The sequence below is a fragment of the Muscardinus avellanarius genome (assembly GCF_963383645.1).
Source record: "Muscardinus avellanarius genome assembly, chromosome: 16".
Classification (NCBI taxonomy): Eukaryota; Metazoa; Chordata; class Mammalia; order Rodentia; family Gliridae; genus Muscardinus; species Muscardinus avellanarius.
Genome location: NC_137802.1, coordinates 2,145,439 through 2,164,383, shown reverse-complemented (window position 1 = coordinate 2,164,383; position 18,945 = coordinate 2,145,439). Strand labels below are relative to the sequence as shown.

General features: G+C 61.1%; 1 protein-coding gene across 1 annotated transcript; it reads right to left on the bottom strand.

Annotated features, from left to right (window-relative positions):
• Positions 1-1,706: 1,706 nt before the first annotated feature.
• STK11 (serine/threonine kinase 11) lies at positions 1,707-18,144 on the bottom strand (the record flags this gene model as incomplete). Its single annotated transcript, XM_080713168.1, has 9 exons — positions 1,707-1,903; positions 4,219-4,415; positions 5,515-5,572; positions 6,035-6,162; positions 6,572-6,708; positions 6,779-6,911; positions 9,627-9,724; positions 10,010-10,085; positions 17,855-18,144. The coding sequence occupies 9 exons, from the start codon at positions 18,142-18,144 to the stop codon at positions 1,707-1,709; spliced, it is 1,314 nt and encodes a 437-aa protein (XP_080569294.1).
• Positions 18,145-18,945: the final 801 nt, after the last annotated feature.

The window sequence follows — 18,945 nt, the reverse complement described above, 5'->3', positions numbered from 1 at the left end:
GCCACCCGGCCCTGGACAGAGCTCCTCCGCTGGCCGCCCCTCGCCGTCCGTCCATCCCCGGTCCGCCCTCTCCCTCCTGCATGTGAACGGCGCCCAACCCCGCAGCGTTTAGAAGAGCTGCGAAGACCATCGGTGTTGAAGACGTGAACGAAACAGCCCAGACAGCAGTTTCAAGTTTCCCAAGCTTTATTTATTGCCAAAAGATGGGGCGGCCTTCGCCCAAGCCGCCCCTACTGCCCCTTCAAGCTCCCTGCCCAGTCTGTGCCACCCAGCGATGGCGTTTCCTGTTGTGTTTTGTTTTCTGGTTGATTATATTTACTGCATACTCGTTTGCTCTGGGTTTTTCTCCGGGGACCCGAGGCTGCTGGGAGGAGGGTCGGGCCCACCGCTGCCCCTGCCACTGGCCTTGTGGAGGGCAGGGGACTGATGTCCAGCCACACTGGGCTCCCACCTTGTGGGCTGCCCACCCCGGCGAGCAGCACAGGCCAGTCTGGCAGGCACCGGGACCCTGATGCCCCACCTGCCAGCCCCAGCTGGCTCCCTACGATTTCCAAACACCCTCACAGGCCACAGCTCAAATCCACCTGTTTTATTAAAAAAAAAAAAAAGAAAAAGAAAGAAGGAAATAAAGCAAAAAGGGAGGGAATCAACCAAACAGGAGAGCGAGGCAGGGGGCTCCCTCGCAGTTCTGCATGCAGGGCGTGCCGGCTGGTCTCCCAGAGGCTGCCAGGCGAGCACTCCACAGCACACGGACGCCCGGGGGGAGGCGCCAGTAGTCTAAACATAAAGTGCATCGCGGAGGCCAGTCGCTCCCTCCCCCGCCGACCCGCACAGGGCCGCAAAGTCAAGTGGCGTCCACTGGCGAGCAGTACTGTGCGCGGGGCCGAGGGGGGCCGGGCCCCGTCCCCGCCGACGCCCCGGCCTGGCCGTTGTGCTCCTGACGTCCTGAGCGGTCAGCACAGAGGTGTGGTGGCAGCCTTCCTGGGCAGGTGGCCGGCCAGGAGCCGGCAGGAAGACTGAGGAGGGCCGGATTGTGGCACCTGGCCGGGGCTCCTGGAGACAGGCTGCAGGCAGGACAGAGGCAGGTCACTCTGGGCACCTGGACCGTTGCCTCCCTGAGGGGCAGGTCTCTCTCGCAAGCCCCTGGAAGGACGGGGAAACTAAGGCCTGGTCAACATGGCTGCCAGACTCCTGAGCCGGGGGCTGGGTCCCTGGCCGAGAGGCCGTGCGGGCCAGGGCAGGGCCGGGAGGGAGGTGGCAGCACAGAGCGGCTGTGCCCGCAGCAGCTCAGAGCAGCCAGGAGGGCGGTGGAGGCAGTTCCAGCCCCAGGGCCCTGCCGCCCTCAGCCGCCTCAAGTCTCCAACGAGTCCAGTGCCACCCTTCCCTGGCACGGCCGGGGCACAGGAGCAGGCTCCAGTGGGCCCAGCACAGGCCACAGGTGCTGGTGTGGTAGGAGAGGTCTTTCAGAGACCAGCCTCCCCCAAAGCACCCGACCCCACGGGATGAGCAAGGGACTCCATGGCAGTGGCTGAGCCCTGCCGCGGAGCTGCGCAGCCAAGATGGCCAGTGACACGGTCTTCGAGGGCGAAGCTGGCCAGAAACCCCACCCAGGCCTGCTCAGAGGCACCAAGGGCCAGGGGCTGCTCGACTCAGGCCGCGCTGTGGAGCCAGGCACCCTCGCCGTTGCCCACCTGCAGGCGGGACGCTCACTGCTGCTTGCAGGCCGACAGCCGGCGGATCTTGCTGCTGGAGCAGGCCTTGCGGGCAGGGTTGGTGGCACCGGCTCGGCACTCTGCCTTCGACCTGGAGCTCAGCTGCGCGGACTCCGTGCCGTTCATGCACACGGCCTTGGGCAGGCCAGGGCTCTGTCCGTTCTGACCAGCCTCCTCTTCTAGGACCTGTCCTAGGAGGAAGACAGCGAGTGTGGCCTGAGCCAAGGAGCGGTGCCTGGGGCCCAGGGTGCCCACCGTCCTCCTCTGGCCATGCTGCGCTGCCGTGGCACTCTGGGGGCCCCGCTGCCCACTCCTCTGTGACTGCGCCTGCCCTGCCCCTGGTCAAGGACCCTGACCCCGTTGAGGGAGAGCAGCGGGCAGGGCCCTGGTCCCAGCTCCCTGCCTGCTCAGCGCTGTGCCGCAGCTGGCCGCCTGTGGGCAGACCTGGGCCACCCTCACACGCTCAGGCCTGGCTCCCAGGGCACAGGTGTTTGGCACACTCACCTGTGAGGACACCTGGTGTGGGCCCTGCCTGCCCCAGCCCTTGCCAGCCACCAACTGCCTGCATCCTGGGGTCCTGCAAGCTGAGACCACTACCAGCCCGGGATCAGGCCTTTCAAAGAACTCTGCAGATGGGAGGGGCTGCAGCCAGCCCAGCCAAGCCCAGCAGGAGCCCACTCGGGCCCCTCCGTTGTAGCTGCAGCATGCAACATGCTTATGCCAGCCTTGCAGACCTAGGGATGCTGCCCAGCCTGCGCTCTCGGGCCCAACGTAGACCCCTCTTCCTGGGAGGGGTCACAGCCTGAGTCGCAGGTTCCGGAGTGCACTGTGTACCACCCTGTGCTGAGCCATCAGCTTTCAAAGGCACCTGCATAAAGGAGCCGACCTCATCCTCAGGTCTACGCCTAAGCTGGAGCAAACTCGGGATGGGCGGGCGCAGCCCTGGCCTGGGATGCAGGGGCGGGGCTGAGCACCACGGGCCCAGGTTACCAGGACCCCCCCCACCCAGGCTTGGGAGCTGCCCCACAGGTGCTGGGTGAGGAGTCCTTATCCCTCCCTGGAACCCTGTCCCTTCCCTGGGGCCTGGGACCCAGCCCTCTGGGTGGGAAGCCCGGCTGTCATCCAGGCTGCAGATAGTTAAGGTCAAAGCGCTACTGTCTAGGGATCAGGGCGTGGCCAGGCCAGGCCAGAGCACCTCGGAGCAGCAGCCCAAGCCCAGCACACTGTCCTGCATCTGCACAGAGCTGTCCCAGGTCCGACGGGGCAGGGCCCGGGACTTCCTGGGCCACTCAAGCGTGAGGCACCGAAGCAGGGAGGCAGGCAGAGGGTGCCCACCAGCCCTCACCTCTGGGCTGTGCAGGGGCTACCTCCTCAGCCCTCCTGCCAGGCTCAGCTTCAAGGACTGGGGCCCAAGAGGTCCCCAAGCAGGAGCCACGTCCTTGTGAGCACCACAGCCGTGTGCCCAGAGACCCCCTGGGTGCTGGCTCCTGGCTCAGGGGCCCTACGGGAGCTAGGAGTCTGCAGCCTGGCAAAGGCTCCAGGGACCTGGCTGGGGCCTCGTCTTGCCCCATTACAGGCCTCGGTACATAGAGGCAATGTGGTCCTGGCGCTCCATGGGCGGTGGGGGCAGGAAGTGGGGGCCACGAGGGCACCAGATGCCAGACAGACCTGGCCAGGTCCCCGGGCACGTGCACATTGCCCCCAGGACACCAGGACCCCAAGGAAGCGACAGGAGGTGTGCAGACCCCGCCCCCAGTGTGACACGCCTTCAGGACCCCACCCTGACTACTTGAGGACCTGGGACACCAGACCCTGCTGAGGGTTCCAGGGGCCAGCCGTGGTGGAGCTGGCCTGGGAGGGGCCGCCAGGGGCTCCTCGGGAGCCAGGACATTCAAGGACCCCCAGGCCACGGGGCCTGGCCTCACGGCCCGCCCTGGCCCCTCAGGCTCCTTCTGAGACTACGCAGAAGCCCTCGGCGCGAGGCGACAGCCCTGGCCTGGGGCGGCCCGGCACAGCAAGCATCCACCTGCAGACCCGCGGCCGGCAAAGCTTTATGGCAGAACAAGAGCAGAGGGCCGGGCTGCGGCAAGGGCCTGCAGCGGCTACGCTAGGGCCCGGGCTGCTCCGCGGGCGGCGCGGCGCTTGCCGCCTCGGCCTTCTCTTCAGAAAGGTCTGCGCCCTGGCTCTTCTGCGTGCCTCTCTCCTCGCTAAGCCCTGCCTCAGCCGCCTCCTCGTCACCTGGGGAAGAAGGCGACCCGGCGTCAGGGCACAGCAGCCACAGCGGCCAGGAGGGCGGGCTGAGGCCTGTCCCTGCCCTTCCTCCCGGTCCCCGCCTGCTCCTGGGGGACGTGCCAGGAGATGCGGGCGGGCGGGCAGCCGCACTTAAGAGCTGCGTGCCCAGGGCCGCCTACTGGCCTCCGCAGCCTCAGGGTGAGGGCGGCCTGCGCCGGGCTGGAGCCTCTGGATCCGGCTGTCCCCCGGGAGGCCTCGGCCTCTGCCAGCTCACCGGGCACCGTGAAGTCCTGCGTGTAGATGATGCCGTCCTCGAGGTTGAAGAGGTCCTCGTCCTCCTCCTCGTCCGCACGGCCGTGCAGGTCCTCCAGGTAGGGCACCACTGTCATGCTGCGCCAGGGGTCCTTGGTGTCCGGGCTCGGCGGGATGGGCACCAGGGCCTCCGTCAGCGGGTGTTTCTTCCGGAACCAGCTTCAAAAGCCCATCCACACCCATCGGGACAGGCACCTTGGGACCACCGCCCCCACGGCCCCTCCACAGGGTGCAGGGGCCACAGACCACGTGCACAAGGGGCAGCTGTGGCCAGCGGCTCAGCCATGCTCGTAGCTATAGGAGCCCAGCGCTTCTCCCCTGGGAGCAGGCAGACGACGAGAAGGCCACGCACCAGCCCCTGGGCACAGCCACGCGCCCAGCCACCTCCACAGGCCTTACCTCCACCCGGGAACCCAGACAAGTGGGGTGGGGACAGGTCTCCCCACGAGCCACATGGCTGTTGTCACCTCTGAGACAGAGTGGCGCAGCCCTGAGAGCCCGGGCTGTGACCATGTGACCTCAGGAGAACTGGCTCCAGGCCCTTCCTTAGGGATCCGCGCTGACGACGCAGCCAGGAAAGGCCTGGTCTCTACCACTGACCGACAGTGTGGACGCCCAGCTGAAGGCACCCTGTGCACACGCCTGCCCTTCCCGACTTCAAACTCCTCCGCTCCAGCTGGCGTGCTGGAAAGCCAAGCCCTGGGCCCAGTCGGCTCTACCTGGGCCTCTGCTGCCCACCCTGGCTGGCACCGTGCCCTCGGGCTACTGGAGCAAGGCCAAACTGTGCCAGGATCACGGCCACCTCAGCACAAGCCTGACGGGTGCCTCAACACCAAGGCCCATCCTCTCAGGACTGAGCCCCGAAGCCTGGGACTCCCAGAGTGTCTGTGAGCGCCCAGCAGGGCCCGCTCACGGCCGCCCGCCACTCACTGCTGCAGAACGGGCCACGTGAGGCCTCTGCCAGGGCTGGGCGGCTGCTGCCCCTGCTCCCCTGTGCCCAAATGCCCCAGGAGCACAAGCCCCCGCCCCCAACGCCAGCCTGCCTGCCCATCTGCCCCTGGGCTGGCATCCCGGGCCCCCACCCCACACCTGCTCTCCAGCGCTGAGTGAGGCCTGCTTGTGGGCCCAGCATCTTCATCAGACCTCGCCCTGGCCAGCAGACTCCTGGTCCCGGCCACCCCCCGCCCAGCTGGGCTCTGCTGCCCCAGGAGGCCAAGGGCTGGGCTGAGCACCGTGTGCCGGGGGGCCCTGCGCTCACCTGTGCTGTCGGATCTGCCGTATGGAGAACCTCTTGGCCGGCTCGTACTCCAGCATCCCTGTGGAGCGCAGCACGGAGCAGTGTGGCTGCAGGCCCCAGGCCTCTGCCCCGCAGCCTGACCCCACCTGCCCCGGGCTCCCCTCCACACCCACACGCCTGCACCAGGCCTCCAGCAGCTGGGACGGGCCCAGCCTGTGCTCCACAGAACCAAGGCAGGTGGAGGCCGGCCAGCGCCACCTGCTGCACCCCTGAGGAAACACAGTCAGCAGATGTTTGCTGACCACCGGGCCGGGGGCCCGAGCGCCCCAACCAAAAACACAGCCTGGACGTGGCAGAGCCCAGGGACCAGAGCCAAGCCCGGCACCCCACACAGGTGCTGCCCTCCCGGCCAGTCCTGCAGAAAGGCTGCTGGAGGGAGCAGGCAGCGAGCTCCAGCCCTACAGAACCCCAGCCCTCCCACCGCAGCGCGCTGGCCCACGCGCGGACACTCCACTGGGCTGCAGCCAGGAAGTGCGCCCACCTTTGAGCAGGTCGGAGAGCGGGGGTCCGCAGTCCCCTGGGATGCTGTAGTCTCCCTTCCCAATGTTCTCAAACAGCTTGTAGATGTTGTCCCCTTCAAATGGGTACAGGCCCGTCGTGATGTTGTAGCTTGTGTCCAAAGGGAAGGCGCGCGGGTCACCACCAGCCGGCGGCCAGAGCCCCCAGAGCCCCAGCGTGGCTGCAGCGGGGCCACGCAGCTCTGCCACAGGCCCTGTGGTCACCGTGTCACACCCCTGGACGCAGCCCCCCAGGCCAGGGCGGGAGGACGAGCAGCCCCTCCAGACGCCCTCACTGACAGGGCTCCCTTTTGGGGTGGTGGCAATGTCAGGAACTGGCTACAAGCGGGGGTGCTGTTCCTGTGAGAGGGAGAGCTCGGGTGAACTGTATCTGGAAAACCACGGCCTGTGTCATCGGAGCTGCCTGGGAGTCAACGGGGCCCTGCCTATGGGGCCTGTGAGTGCTGGCAAGTGCTACCCTCCACGTGCGGTATGCCTGGGTCGGGGCCAGGGACACTTACAGCGTGACTCCGGCTGACCAGATGTCCACCTTGAAGCCGGAGAACGTGTCCAGGCCGTTCGCGATCTCGGGCGGCTGGAAGGCAGGGGACCCCTGGCTTGTCCGGCAGGTGTCGTCCACGGCGAACGGGTGCAGGGCCTGCGGCGAGGCCACAGGGGCTGTGAGCGGGCCCAGCGGGAGGGGTGCGGGCTCCCGGGGCCGGCCTTACCTCGGCCACACCCAGGTCGGAGATCTTGAGCGTGCCACTGGTGGTGAGCAGCAGGTTACCCGGCTTGATGTCCTTGTGCACGATGCCCTGGCTGTGCAGGTACTCCAGGCCGTCGATGAGTTGGCAGAAGTACCTGCGGGGAGCGGGAGCTGAGGCCGGCGGGCCCAGCCTCCCATGCTGGGATTACAGGCGCGGCCACCACACGGGGCTATAAGCTGCACAGGGCCTTGCTTCGTTGCTGGGGCTGGCTGCTAACCTGGGGTCCTCCTGCCTCAGTCTAAGTACTGGAATCACTGGTATGTGCCACTGTAAACCCTGCTCTCAGCCCTTTTATCTTTATTTTGAAACAGGGTCTCACTAAATAGCCGAGGGGAGGAGACTGGTCTTGAGCCTGGGATCTCCCGTCCCAGCCTCCAAGAAGCGGGGTGACAGATGTGACAAGGTCTCGCAGAACAGCGATCACCTCCACACTGCATAGCGCTGCAGTAGCCAGGGCCCCGACTGCTGCCCCAAGGGCCAGTGGGCCACAGACAGCAGCCCGGAGCTCCTGAGGTCCAGCAAGTCCCAAACTAAAATGGCTCCCCAGGGGACAGGGCCAACGGCTGCAGTAGTGGACACAGCGGTCCTGACAGGTGGGAGGGCCCCGTGGCAGGCAGTGCTTAGCAGCTAGCTGGGAAGTGGGTACACAAACCTGTCCCCCAAACTGTTTCGAATTTTTTAACTGGATGTTAATATTTATTTGGGGTGCTGGGGACTGAACCTAAGGGCATTCTACTTCTGAGCCATATCTCAGACCTATTTTTATTATTTTGAAACAGGGTCTTACTGAGTTACAGAGGACCTCACTAAGTAGCTGAGGCTGGCCAGAACTGAGAACCTCCTGTATTCCCCTCCCGAATGCTGGGATTACAAGCATGTGCCACCATGCCTGGTTTATTATTTTATTGTTTTTGGTGGTACCAGGGACGGAACCTAGGGGCTTTCTACCTCCCAGACCAATTTTATATTTTATTTGGAAACAGGGTCTCACCAAGTTGGTGAGAGCCTCACTAAGTAGCCGAGGCTGGCTTCAAACCTGTGCGATCCTCCTGTCTCAGCCTCCCAAGCACTGGGATGACAAGCGTGCGCCACAATGCCCGACTATTATCTGTTTTTTATTTTTTGTGGTACTGGGGTTCCTGGAAACCCTTCTACCTCCGGGCTACACTCCCAGACCTATTTTTATACTTTTTAAATTTGGAAACAGGGTCTCTTACGCCAGCGTGGCTGGCTTCGAACCTGCGCGATCACCACGCCCGGCTTATTATTTGTTTTTGAAGCAGAGTCTAAGTTGCTGAGGCTGTCTTCAAACTTGTGATTCTCCTATCTCAGTCTCCCACATACTGGGATTACAGGTATGCCGAACTTTCTTATTTTTATGGTTTATTTTTTTGCTTCTAGGGATGGAACTCAGAGGCATTTTGCCTCCAAGCTACACCCCCAGCACCATTTAAATTTTTGAAACAAGGTCTCACTAGATTGATAAACATCTCACTACTTGCTGAGGCTGTCCACAAACCTGTGATCCTCCTGTTGCACCCTACCCAAACACTAAGATTACAAGTGTGTGCAGCAAGGCCCGGCTCTTTTATTTATTTATTTATTTATTTATTTATTTATTTTTGGTGCAGTAGAGGATTGGACCCAGGGGCATTCTACCTCTAAGCTACACCCCCAGCATGATTTTTTATTCTTTATTTTGAAGCAGAGTCTCACCAAGTTGCAGAGGGCTTCACTAAGTAGCTGAGGCTGTCTGCGAGCCTCAATCCTCCTATCTCAGCCTCTGAATGCTGGAATTACAAGCATGCGTCACCACGCCCAGCTTATTATTTATTTATTTAGGGTACTGGAGATGGAACCCAGGGGCATTCTACCTCTGGGTTATACTCCCAGACCTATTTTATATTTTATTTGGAAACAGGGTCTCACCAAGTTGCTGACAGCCAAAGTAGCTGAGGCTGGCTTCGAACCTGTGCGATTCTCCTGTCAGCCTCCCAAGCGCGGGAATTATAAGCGTGCACCACCACGCCTGGCGTTATTTTTTATTTTTAGTATTTATTTATTTATTTCAAGTCTGGGGATGGAACCCAGAGGCATTTGACCTCCGAGCTATACCCCCTGCCCAATTTATTTATAAACTATAATAAATAATAAATAATAATAAATATATAATAAACTCTCACTGAGTTGCAGAGGGCCTCACTAAGCAGCTGAGGCTGTCAGCGAACCTTGATCCTCCAGTCTCAGCCTCCCAAATGCTGGGATTATAAGCGTGCACCACCACGCCCGGCTCTATTTTTTATTTTTATTATTTTTTTATTTTTTTGGTGGTACTAGGGGTGGAACCCAGAGGCTTTCTACCTCCGGGCTATACTCTCAGACCTTTTTTATATTTTATTTGGAAACAGGGTCTCACTAAGTTGCTGAGAGCCTCACTCAGTAGCTGAGGCTGGCTTCGAACCTGCGCGATCCTCCTGTCTCCGCCTCCCAAGCGCGGGGATGACAAGCGTGCGCCATCACGCCCGGCTTATTTTTTATTTTTAAAACATGGTTTTGCTACATTGCCGAGGGTCTTCGTTGCTAAGGCCGGCTCTGAGCCCGTCTCCCTGCCCTCTTAGCCTCCCATGTATGGGGATTCCAGGCATGCACCTCCGCACCCGGCTCCTGACCTGTTTTAAACCACCTGAGCTTTACCTCAACAGCAGGCAGAAAGCCCAGCCTGAGCGTGGGACTGGGCGGTGCTGGGCCTGGCCCCGCACCATGGCCCGCGGATGCAGCCCCGGCACCAAGTAGCAGCAAGGCTACTCACCCGTGGGCCTGGCACACGGGGAAGCGCTTCTCGGGCACGCTGTCCAGCATCTCCTGCATGCCACACACGCAGTACTCCATGACCATATACGTGCGGCGCTAAGGAAAGCACCTCACCGGCGACGCCCCGTCCCGCCCCGGCCCCTGGGCGGCAGCCAGGCAAGGGCGCAGAGGAAGGGCGACTCTGTGGTAACTGCCCGGGACAAACAGCGGCCGAGGCCGCGTTATGAGGAGGAGTGGGTACAGGAACAGAAGATGCTGGGCCCTCGGGACAGGAGCCCGGCCCTGCGCACTCAGCCTGCGGCGGTCCCCTGGAGGGTGGGCGCAGGCCTGCTCAGCCACACCCTGGTGCAGAGGGCCGGCCCCAGAAGGATATATCTTCTGCTTCTCTTCGTTGCACAGCACGTCCACCAGCTGGATGACGTTTCTGTGCCGCAGCCGCCTCAGGAGCTGGATCTCCCTGCAGCGAGAAGACAGGGTGAGCGCCCGTGCTGCCGAGCGCGGCCTGCGGGGGCCGCACGCCGGGGCCTGGGCGGGAGGCTGGAGCCAGGCCTTGGAACACCCTCCGCTTCCACCGGGACACTGTCACTCTCCAGGCTCACTGGCAGCCCGAGGGCCAGGGAGGGGCCGGGAAGCTTCCGCACAGGGACTATGTGCGCCCAGGCTGCGGGCAGAGCTGCCCAGTGGCCGGCAGCGTCAGGGGAGCAGGAAGGGGCTCCGCACATGTGCCAGGCACCGCCGCGGGAGACCCGCTGCCGCCCAGCTGTGAGGGCCCGTGGCACCTGCCATCTGTCACCGGCTGGAGGGGCTCCGACAGGGACAAGATCATCAGACGCTGGGCATTTTTTTTTTTTTTTGTACTGGGGATAAAACCCAAGGGCATTTTACCTCCGAGTGACACCCCAAACCTGTAATTTACTCTATTTTGAAATAAGTTCTCATTGAGTTGCAAAGGGCCTCACTAAGTAGCTGAGGCTGACCGCGAACCTGCAATCCTCCTGTCTCAGCCTCACAAGTACTGGGTTACAAGTGTGCACCATTGTGTCCAGCTACTAAACACCACGCCCGGCCTAAACACCTTTTTATTCTTTATTTTTTTGTGGTACTGAGGACTGAACTCAGGGGCATTCTATCTACAAGCTATATCCCCAGCCCGATTTTATTTTATTTTTTTTTAATTTGGAAACAGGCTCTCACTAAGTTGCAGAGGGCCTCACTAAGTAGCTGAGGCTGGCTGCGAACCCCTGCAATCCTCCTCTCTCAGCCTCCCATGTACTGGGATTATAGGCATGTATTAACATGCCCAGTTCAGTGTATCTTACGGGTATTAAATCCTTGACCAAGAAAAAATAAAAGCCACACACACACACACACACACACACGTGTAAATGTACACATGTATATGTGTATATGCACACAGCTTTTATTTTAGGTACTGAAGGTAGAATCCTCTGAGACACACACCCAGCCTTATTTATTCATCCTGTATTCTGTAGTGCTGGGTACTCAACCCAGGGGTGTTCTCTTTCCAAGCCACATCCCCAGGAACTAGGAGGCCGCACAGGAGGATCAAAGGCTCAAAGCCAGGCTCAGGCAGTGAGACAACTAGTAAGACCTTGTTTAAAACTAAAATCAAAGCCCAGCTTAGTGGCGCACGCTTGGAATCCCCGTGCTGGGGAGGCTGACACAGGAGGATCCCACAGGCTTGAAGCCAGCCTCAGCTACTGAGTGAGGCCGTTTCCAAATAAAGTATAAAATAGGTCTGGGAGTATATAGCCCGGAGGTAAAACACCCCTGGGTTCCACCCCCAGTACCACAAAAAACAAAAACAAAAAACAAAAAACCCTCAAAAATAAAATAAAATAGGCTTGGGAGTGTAGCTCAGAAGTAGAAATCCCCTGGGTTTAATCCTCAAATGCTCAGTACCACCAATAAATAAATAAATAAATGAAAGAAAATAGAAAAAAAGAAAAAGCTATAAAACATGTGGCGGCACACATGAATATTCTCAGTACTTGGGAGATCGAGGCACGAGAACCACAGGTGTGAGGTCGGCCTCAGCAACTAAGTGAAGCCCTCAGCGGCCTCGTGAGACTTTGTTTAAAAAAAAGAGCCAGGTGTGGTGGCGCACCCTTGTAATCTCAGTACCTGGGAGGCTGGGACAGGAGGATTGTGGGTTGGCAGCCAGCATCAGCTACTTAGTGAGGTCCTGCGCAACTTAGTGAGACCTGTTTTCAAGTAACAAATAAAAAAGTAAAAATAAATAGGGCTGGGGACACAGCCTAGAGATAGAATTCCCCTGGGTTCAAGCCAGGAGTGGGGGTGCACACTTGTAATCCCAGCATTCAGGAGTCTGAGACCATTTCAAAATAAAGAATAAAAAATAGGGCTGGGGTGTAGCTAGGAGGTAGAATGCCCCTGGGTTTCATACCCTACTGCAAAAAAAAAAAAAAAAAAAAGTAAATAAAATGAAGGGAAGCCAGCGCAGGGCCAGGAAGCCGGAGGTGGGCGCTGCAGCCAGAGGAAGTGGCGCCTTCCGGGTGTTGTCACCACGACCGCGGCGGCTTCACTCAGGTGCTGCCCGAGCAGAGCGGAGGGCTGGCTGACTGCTAATTGACCGGAGGAGGAACTGGAAGGAGGGCCAGAGAGCCGTCCAAGCTGACGAGAGGGATGGGAGAAGTAGCCCGCAGGGCGAGCCGGACGCGGGGCAGGGCAGGTGAGGGAGCTACAGTGCTGTCACGGCCTGAGCAAAACCCACACAGCCTGCAGCAGGCTCTGCCCCCAGTTCAATCTTCGTTAATTAATTAACGACCTCTGGGGCTGGGGGTGTGACTCAGAAGAGAGAGCTTGCCTAGCACCCACAAGGCCCTGGTCACCCATCTCTAGCACCGTGAAAATGCAATTCGCAAAGGCTTTCTGGAGGTCTCCAAGTGCCTAGAAAAGGAAGCGGCCAAGAGTGGGTTCCAGCTGGGTGAGGTGGGCAAGCCTGTGACCCCAGCACTCGGGAGGCCCAGGCAGGAGGCTCGCAGGGTTGTGGCCAGCCTCAGCAAAGTAGCGAAACAGTTTAAAAACAAAAATAAAAGCCGGGCATGGTGGCGCATGCTTGTAATCCCCGCTCTGGGAAGGCTGAGACAGGAGGATCGCGCAGGTTCGAAGCCAGCCTCAGCTACTTAGTGAGACCCTGTTCCCAAATAAAATATAAAATGGGTCTTGGAGTATAGCTCGGAGGTAGAAAGCCTCTGGGTTCCACCCCCAGTACCACCAAAAAAAAAATAAAAATATAAAAAAATTTTAAAAATAAATGAATAAAAATCGGGCAGGGGGTGTGGCTTAGAGGCAGAATGCCCCTGGGTTCCATCCCCAGTGCCACAAAAAGTAAAATAAAAATTAGAACTCTATGATCTCTGAATTGTGTTAATAAATCTGTTAAGAAAAATAAAGTCCAGCTACACTTGCAATCCCAGTACTTGAAAGGCTGAGACAGAGTCGGGCGTGGTGGCGCATGCTTGTAATCCCCGCGTTTGGGAGGCTGAGACAGGAGGATCACACAGGTCCAAAGCCAGCCTCAGACACTTAGCCCGGAGGTAGAAAGCCTCTGGGTTCCACCCCCAGTACCACCAAAAAAAAAAAAAAAAAAAGGCTGAGACAGGAGGATAAGTTCGCAGCCTCAGCTACTTGTGAGGTCCTCTGCCACTTAGTGAGGCCCTGTTTCATAAAAATTGGAGAGCCGGGCGTGGTGGTGCAGGCTTGTAATCGCAGCACTCGGGAGGCTGAGACCGGAGGATTACGGTTTGCAGACAGCCTCAGCTACTTAGTGAGGCCCTCTGCAGCTCATGAGACCCTGTTTCCAAATAAAGAATAAAAACTCGGGCAGGAGGAGTAGCTCAGAGGTCGAATGCCCTGGGTTCCATTCCTAGTACTGCAATAATAGTAATAACAACAAACAAATACGTAAGTTAAAAAGAAGAGGGCTGGGGGTGTGTATAGCTCAGAGGTCAAACCCTGTATCCCCGAGTTCAAAACCCAGTGCCACAGAAATATATAAATCAAGTGTGCTTCAAGGGCCGTGGCAGCTCTGGCTGGGATTCCCAGGCACCCGCGGGGGCAGGAGCCTCACACCGTGGGGTAAGGCTCAGCACCCCACACCTCCACAGCCTGGCGCAGATGCCAGGAGCCAGAGCGCGCCCAGCCCAGCCCCAAGGCAATGACCGTTTCCTCCCTGTCCTGCAGCCCAGCCCCAAGCTCCCACCTGACTACAGACGCATCTCTTCACCACCCAGGGAGGTGAGCAGACTGGGAGGCGGCCGAGTCCACGCAGGAGCCCCGGGGCACACACGGTGGACAAGCCCTGTGCCCTGCAGCCTGGCCTCATGTGGGACTTTTCCTGACACGAGGCCGGGAGGGCAGAAGCCTCAGCAGCCGCCGCACCTTGTAAAGCCGCTCAGATGTTCTGTGCGCAGTGGGAACGAAAGCCGATAAAGTCCAGGGCTCTGATTCCCAACTTGCTAAAATCCTAACTATTTCCCACTGAGATCCAAGTATCCGCCAGTCAACCCAGGAAGGCGCTCAGGGGCACGGAGGCCGGGCGCTCCGTCCCTCCACACGCATCTCCAGCTGGCCTCGGGGCGTGCCAGCCCTTCCCAGGGCTCCGGTGGCGGCAACAGGTGCGGAAGGATTTGGTTTAGGGCGAGGTGTTCCTGCCAGTCACTCGCAACTGGGGGTTCTGGGAACAACAGAACAGCTGAGCACGGCACCTCACCCCCACCCCCACCCCCACCCCCACCCCCCGGCCTGGGGTGCATCCATAGGCCACACGCTCCTCTCACCAGAGAGGCAGTCAGCGCAACGCTGCTGGCAAGGCCTGGGCCCAAGCCGGCAGCACACGTGGCCCACACACGCCCGCTGGCTCCCGGGGGTGCGGCCTTCAGGCCTGACCTCCCGCCATGCCATGTGGGCAGAAAATGACTGGCAGAAACAGTGAACACTGGGGCAGCCAGGGTGGGCGATGGAGAGCCAGGAGCAACGGCTACGGAGCTCCCACCTCCCCGCCCAGGAACTCCTGCAATCAAGGTGGGTCTGCAGCCGGGCCTGAAGGCACAGTTGCAAGCCCGGGACTCGGAGGCAACACAAGGGGACTGGAAGTTCAAGGGCAGCCCCAGAGGGTGGACGCTAACCTAAGGCCAGCGGAGCCCTCGGCAACTCAGCTTAAGCCCATCTGCTTCAAAATAAAAAACAAACATGGCTGGGGCGAAGCTCAGAGGTAACGTTCCGCTGGGTTCAATCCCCAACACACCCCAATGAAAACCAAGAGAACACCGTCCGATGCACATCTCCCACACGAGGGGCACGGGCGCAGGCTCCCAGGGCTCTCCCGAGACGGAGGATGCCCAGTCGGCTCTAATCGGCCACACGCCCACCACCTGGGCAAAGGCCCACAGCATCGTACTCTAAGAAAAAAGCTTTCAGCACAACAGGACTCCCGAGGCCTGTCTGGAAGGTTGTGGACACTTCGCCACGAGAGACAATCCGAGTGGAGTCTATTAAACTCTCAAAGACAAAGGAGCCTTTTTCCCTGCGGCCAGCTGAGCGAGGCTGCTGGGGAGCCCAGCGCTGGCCCAGGAGAGGACACCCCTTCTCCTTTCGCGCGCCGCACGTGGCAGGCCCCACTAGCACCTCCTCCAGCTCCCGAGTCCTCCCGCAGGAAGTCCGTGGTCCAGGCTGAGCTGGGTCTGCAGCTGTGACAACCTGTCCAGCCAGCCCGGTCACTAGCTGTGTGCGGGCCCTCGGCAGAGTGGTCCATGCCTCCCGGGCCTCAGTTTCCCCTCCTGTTCTGATGAGTGACATAAGACTGAGTTTCTCCAGCCACACTGTCAGGCTCCGGCCCGCAGCGTCAGGGAGCACCTGAGCTCCCTGGACCTTAGCTGACTGGCCAGGAAGTCAGGAGCTCAGGCTCGCGGCCCAGGTCTCCTCCCGAGCCCCACGTCCGGCAGTGATTCGCCCTCCGGCTGGCCTTGCGCGCGCGTCACTCAACTCCTAGTGCACCCTTGGAGCAGGCGTCTTGTGGCGCATGGTGCTCGTTGGTCTGCCAGAGGCTGGGCCTCCCGGCCCTGCCCAGCCAGCAACGTCTCCCTTCGTGCTACAGGGCTCCTCAGGTGGAGGCCGCCTCGAGACCCCCAGGAAGGCGCAGCTGGCTTCCTCCCAGCACCAGACCCAGTGGCCTCCAGGAATCAGAGGCCAGAAGGGCCTAGCCCCTGGAGAGGGGCTGCAGGCAGGGTGGTCTGCACTCGTCCAGCTGGACGGAACTTTGAGAACCCCTTGTCTCCTGCCTTGGAGAGGTGGAGATGGTGCAGCCAGAAGGTCTGAGTGTGGCCTGGGATGCCGGGCCTGTAGGTAGGCCCCATTTAGCATGTATCTGACGCCCCCACGCTGGAGCTTGAGGCCACCACCCTCCCATGGGGAACAGAGCAGAGGATTCCCAGAAGAGGGTGTGGGCTGGGACCGAGACCTAGAGCCCACAGGTGCAGGAGGTCCTAGCGTGCCCAGGGAGCCTCCAGGGTGCAGGGCCCCCACTTCCACCCAGTGGCCGCACAGCCGTGACGTGTGAGGGCCAGCAAGTGTGGCCCACAGAGCTCACAAACTGGCAGCCGCCGGCCACATCTACCCTCGTACACCTCTGGCTTATTAAAAAAGCGATTTGGAGGCAGTATTAAGACCGGAGCTCTGGCTTCTGGGAGAGAGGCTGGCCCTGGCCTCTAGAGAGGACACCCACTGGCTGCCCTAGTGGTCTGCACTCCAGAGACACCTGGTGTCCACAGCACCAGCCCCTGAACAAGCCGTCCGCTCCTGCCCTGCAGATGCGCGGCCAGGCAGAGACTCCTTGCCTCGCCTCTCACCCGTGTTCACACGCTGGGCACTGAGATTTTGAAAGGCCTCGTAGAAACCAACCTCCTCCTGACAGGTCCTCCTCTTTTTTTGTATTAAAGACTGACACCAGTGATAGTCTACCTCCAAGCTGTGGCCCCAACCCTTTTTATTATTTAACTTGAAACGGCCTTGCTACACTGAGGCTGGCCTCAAACTTGCAATCCTCCTGTCTCAGCCTTCTAGGTACCAGGACCCCTTCCCTGCAGCTTCTGAAGCATCAGCCTGGGAACCCAGGTCCCCGTGGCTTCCGCCCGACAGTAGGTTACAGTGAGTGAGCCCGGCCGGGGCCCATGACGGGGAGGTGTGAGCAGATGCCCTGCACGGCCCTCCCCAGGACCGCTGCCCTCCAAGGTCACCATCCACCAGGAAGGGTGTCCCAGACAGTCCTGAGGCCCAGCCCAGCAGATAAGGCCCCTTCTTGGAAAGGGGGTAGAGGGTGGTGTCAAGGGGGTGGAGGAGGGCAGGGTGTCTGGCAGCGATAAGGAGGCCGCTCTAATTAGGGGGAGCCCTGGCCGCCCTTGGGAAGAGCTTCTCTACCACATACCCCACAGGTGGGGCAGCCGGAAACCCGGTGAAATCTATTTAAAAAGTAAGGTCCAACACAGAAAGCCCACGGCCACCCGGGCCAGGGAGGTTTCCAGCCTCACACCCGGGCAAGCAAGCGACAAAGGGCTATGCTCCCTCCTGCTGACCGATAAGCCGGTGCAAACGATTATTTTTGGCAACCACAGGGTTCCCCTCCGACAGGATAAACAAATCACATTTCGCCTGGCCCTAGTAACGGCCACATACTGCGCAGAAAACCTGCTGGCGGCGGCACACAAACTTGCGGCCCAAATAAACACAAGCTGGTCGGGCAGGGTGCCTCCGTTCTCTGGACAGCGGGGACAGGGGGCGCACCGGCTACCAGGGCACGTCAGACGGGGATCCCAGCCGCCGGCACTCCCAGAGACACGCACCGGCCTCCCACAATAACCCACCCTCGCTAGGGGAAAGTCCTACTGGAGGTTCCCAACCACGCTGTCCTCAGCCAGGAGAACACGGTGCTAGCTGGTCAGCTCAGGTCTTTAAAGGAAGAGGAAGAGAAGGAATGCCAGAGGAAGAGAGGCACAGAGGGAGGAAGGAAGAGGAGGAGGAAGGGAGAGAAAAAGGGAGGAGAAAGGAATGGATACGAAGAAGTTAAATGACAGAAGAAAGTGGGAAGGAAGGAAGGAAGGAAGGGAGAGGGAGGAGGTCGAAGAAAGGAAGGAAAAAGGGAGGAGGGGCGGAAGGAGCGGGAAGGAGGACTCGGCCCCCAGCACTCACTTCTTCACGTTGGCCTCGCCGTTGGGGATCCGCCGCAACTTCTTCTTCTTGAGAATCTTGACGGCCCTCCGGCACAGCGTCTCCGAGTCCAGCACCTCCTTCACCTTGCCGTAGGAGCCCTCGCCCAGCAGGTCCCCCATCAGGTACTTGCCGATGAGCTTGGCCCGCTTGCGGCGGGGCTGGTAGATGACCTCGGTGGAGTCAATGCGGTGGATGAAGGTGTCCATGCCCACGGACATCAGTTCGCCCTCGGTGAACATGCCCAGCTGCTGCGGGTCCGCCACGTCCATCCTGGACCCGGCGCCGGGGAGTCCTTGTCCCCCTTGTCCTCTTTCCTGGGCGTCTGTCTCTGCCTCTGGCCCCGACTTCCCTGGCCCGAAGGTTCAGCGAGAAAACGGGGGAAAAGGCCACGTCGCCCCCACCCCACCCCCCTCGATCCGCCGGAGCGCTTCCTCGGCCGGAGGCGGCGGGCCACCCGTCGGTCCGCGCTGCGCCCGCGGGCCCGAGGGCGCGGGCGGCGGGCGAGGCGCGGGTCCGCGGGCGCTGGCAGGCGGGCCGGCGCGGGCGCTAGGTCATCGTCCAGGCGCTCCGGCCGCGGTCAGGCGCCCAGGCGGCCGCGCCGGGGCCCGTCCGCGCCGTCCATGCCCGGCCCGCGCGGCCGCCCTCGCGGCGCCCTCCCCCCGACGGCGGCGGCGCTCCCGGCCTCGCGCGCTGGGCGGCCGGCCGGGGCGGCGCAGGCCGCAGGCTCCGAGCCGGGGGCTCCCGAGGCTGCCGGGCCCGGGCGGCGCGTCCCCCTCGCCGCGGCCGCCGCACGGGAGCAGGAGGCGGGGCGGCGAGGGGGCCCAGCCCATGCAAGGCCGCCCGCGGGCCGCCGGCGCCGCCCTCCCGGCCCGCGCCTCACTCGCGGGCGCCCCGGGCCGCCTCCCCCTTCCGCGCCCGACACGCCGCCGCCATCTTGTTTACCGCCCTGCGCCGCGCCGCCGCCGCACGCCCGGCCGCGGGACACGCCCCCTCGCGGCGCCGGCGTGCGCGCCCGTTGGCTGCGGCGGCCGGCCTCGCCCCCGAGGCCCGCCCCCGCCGCCGCCGCCGAT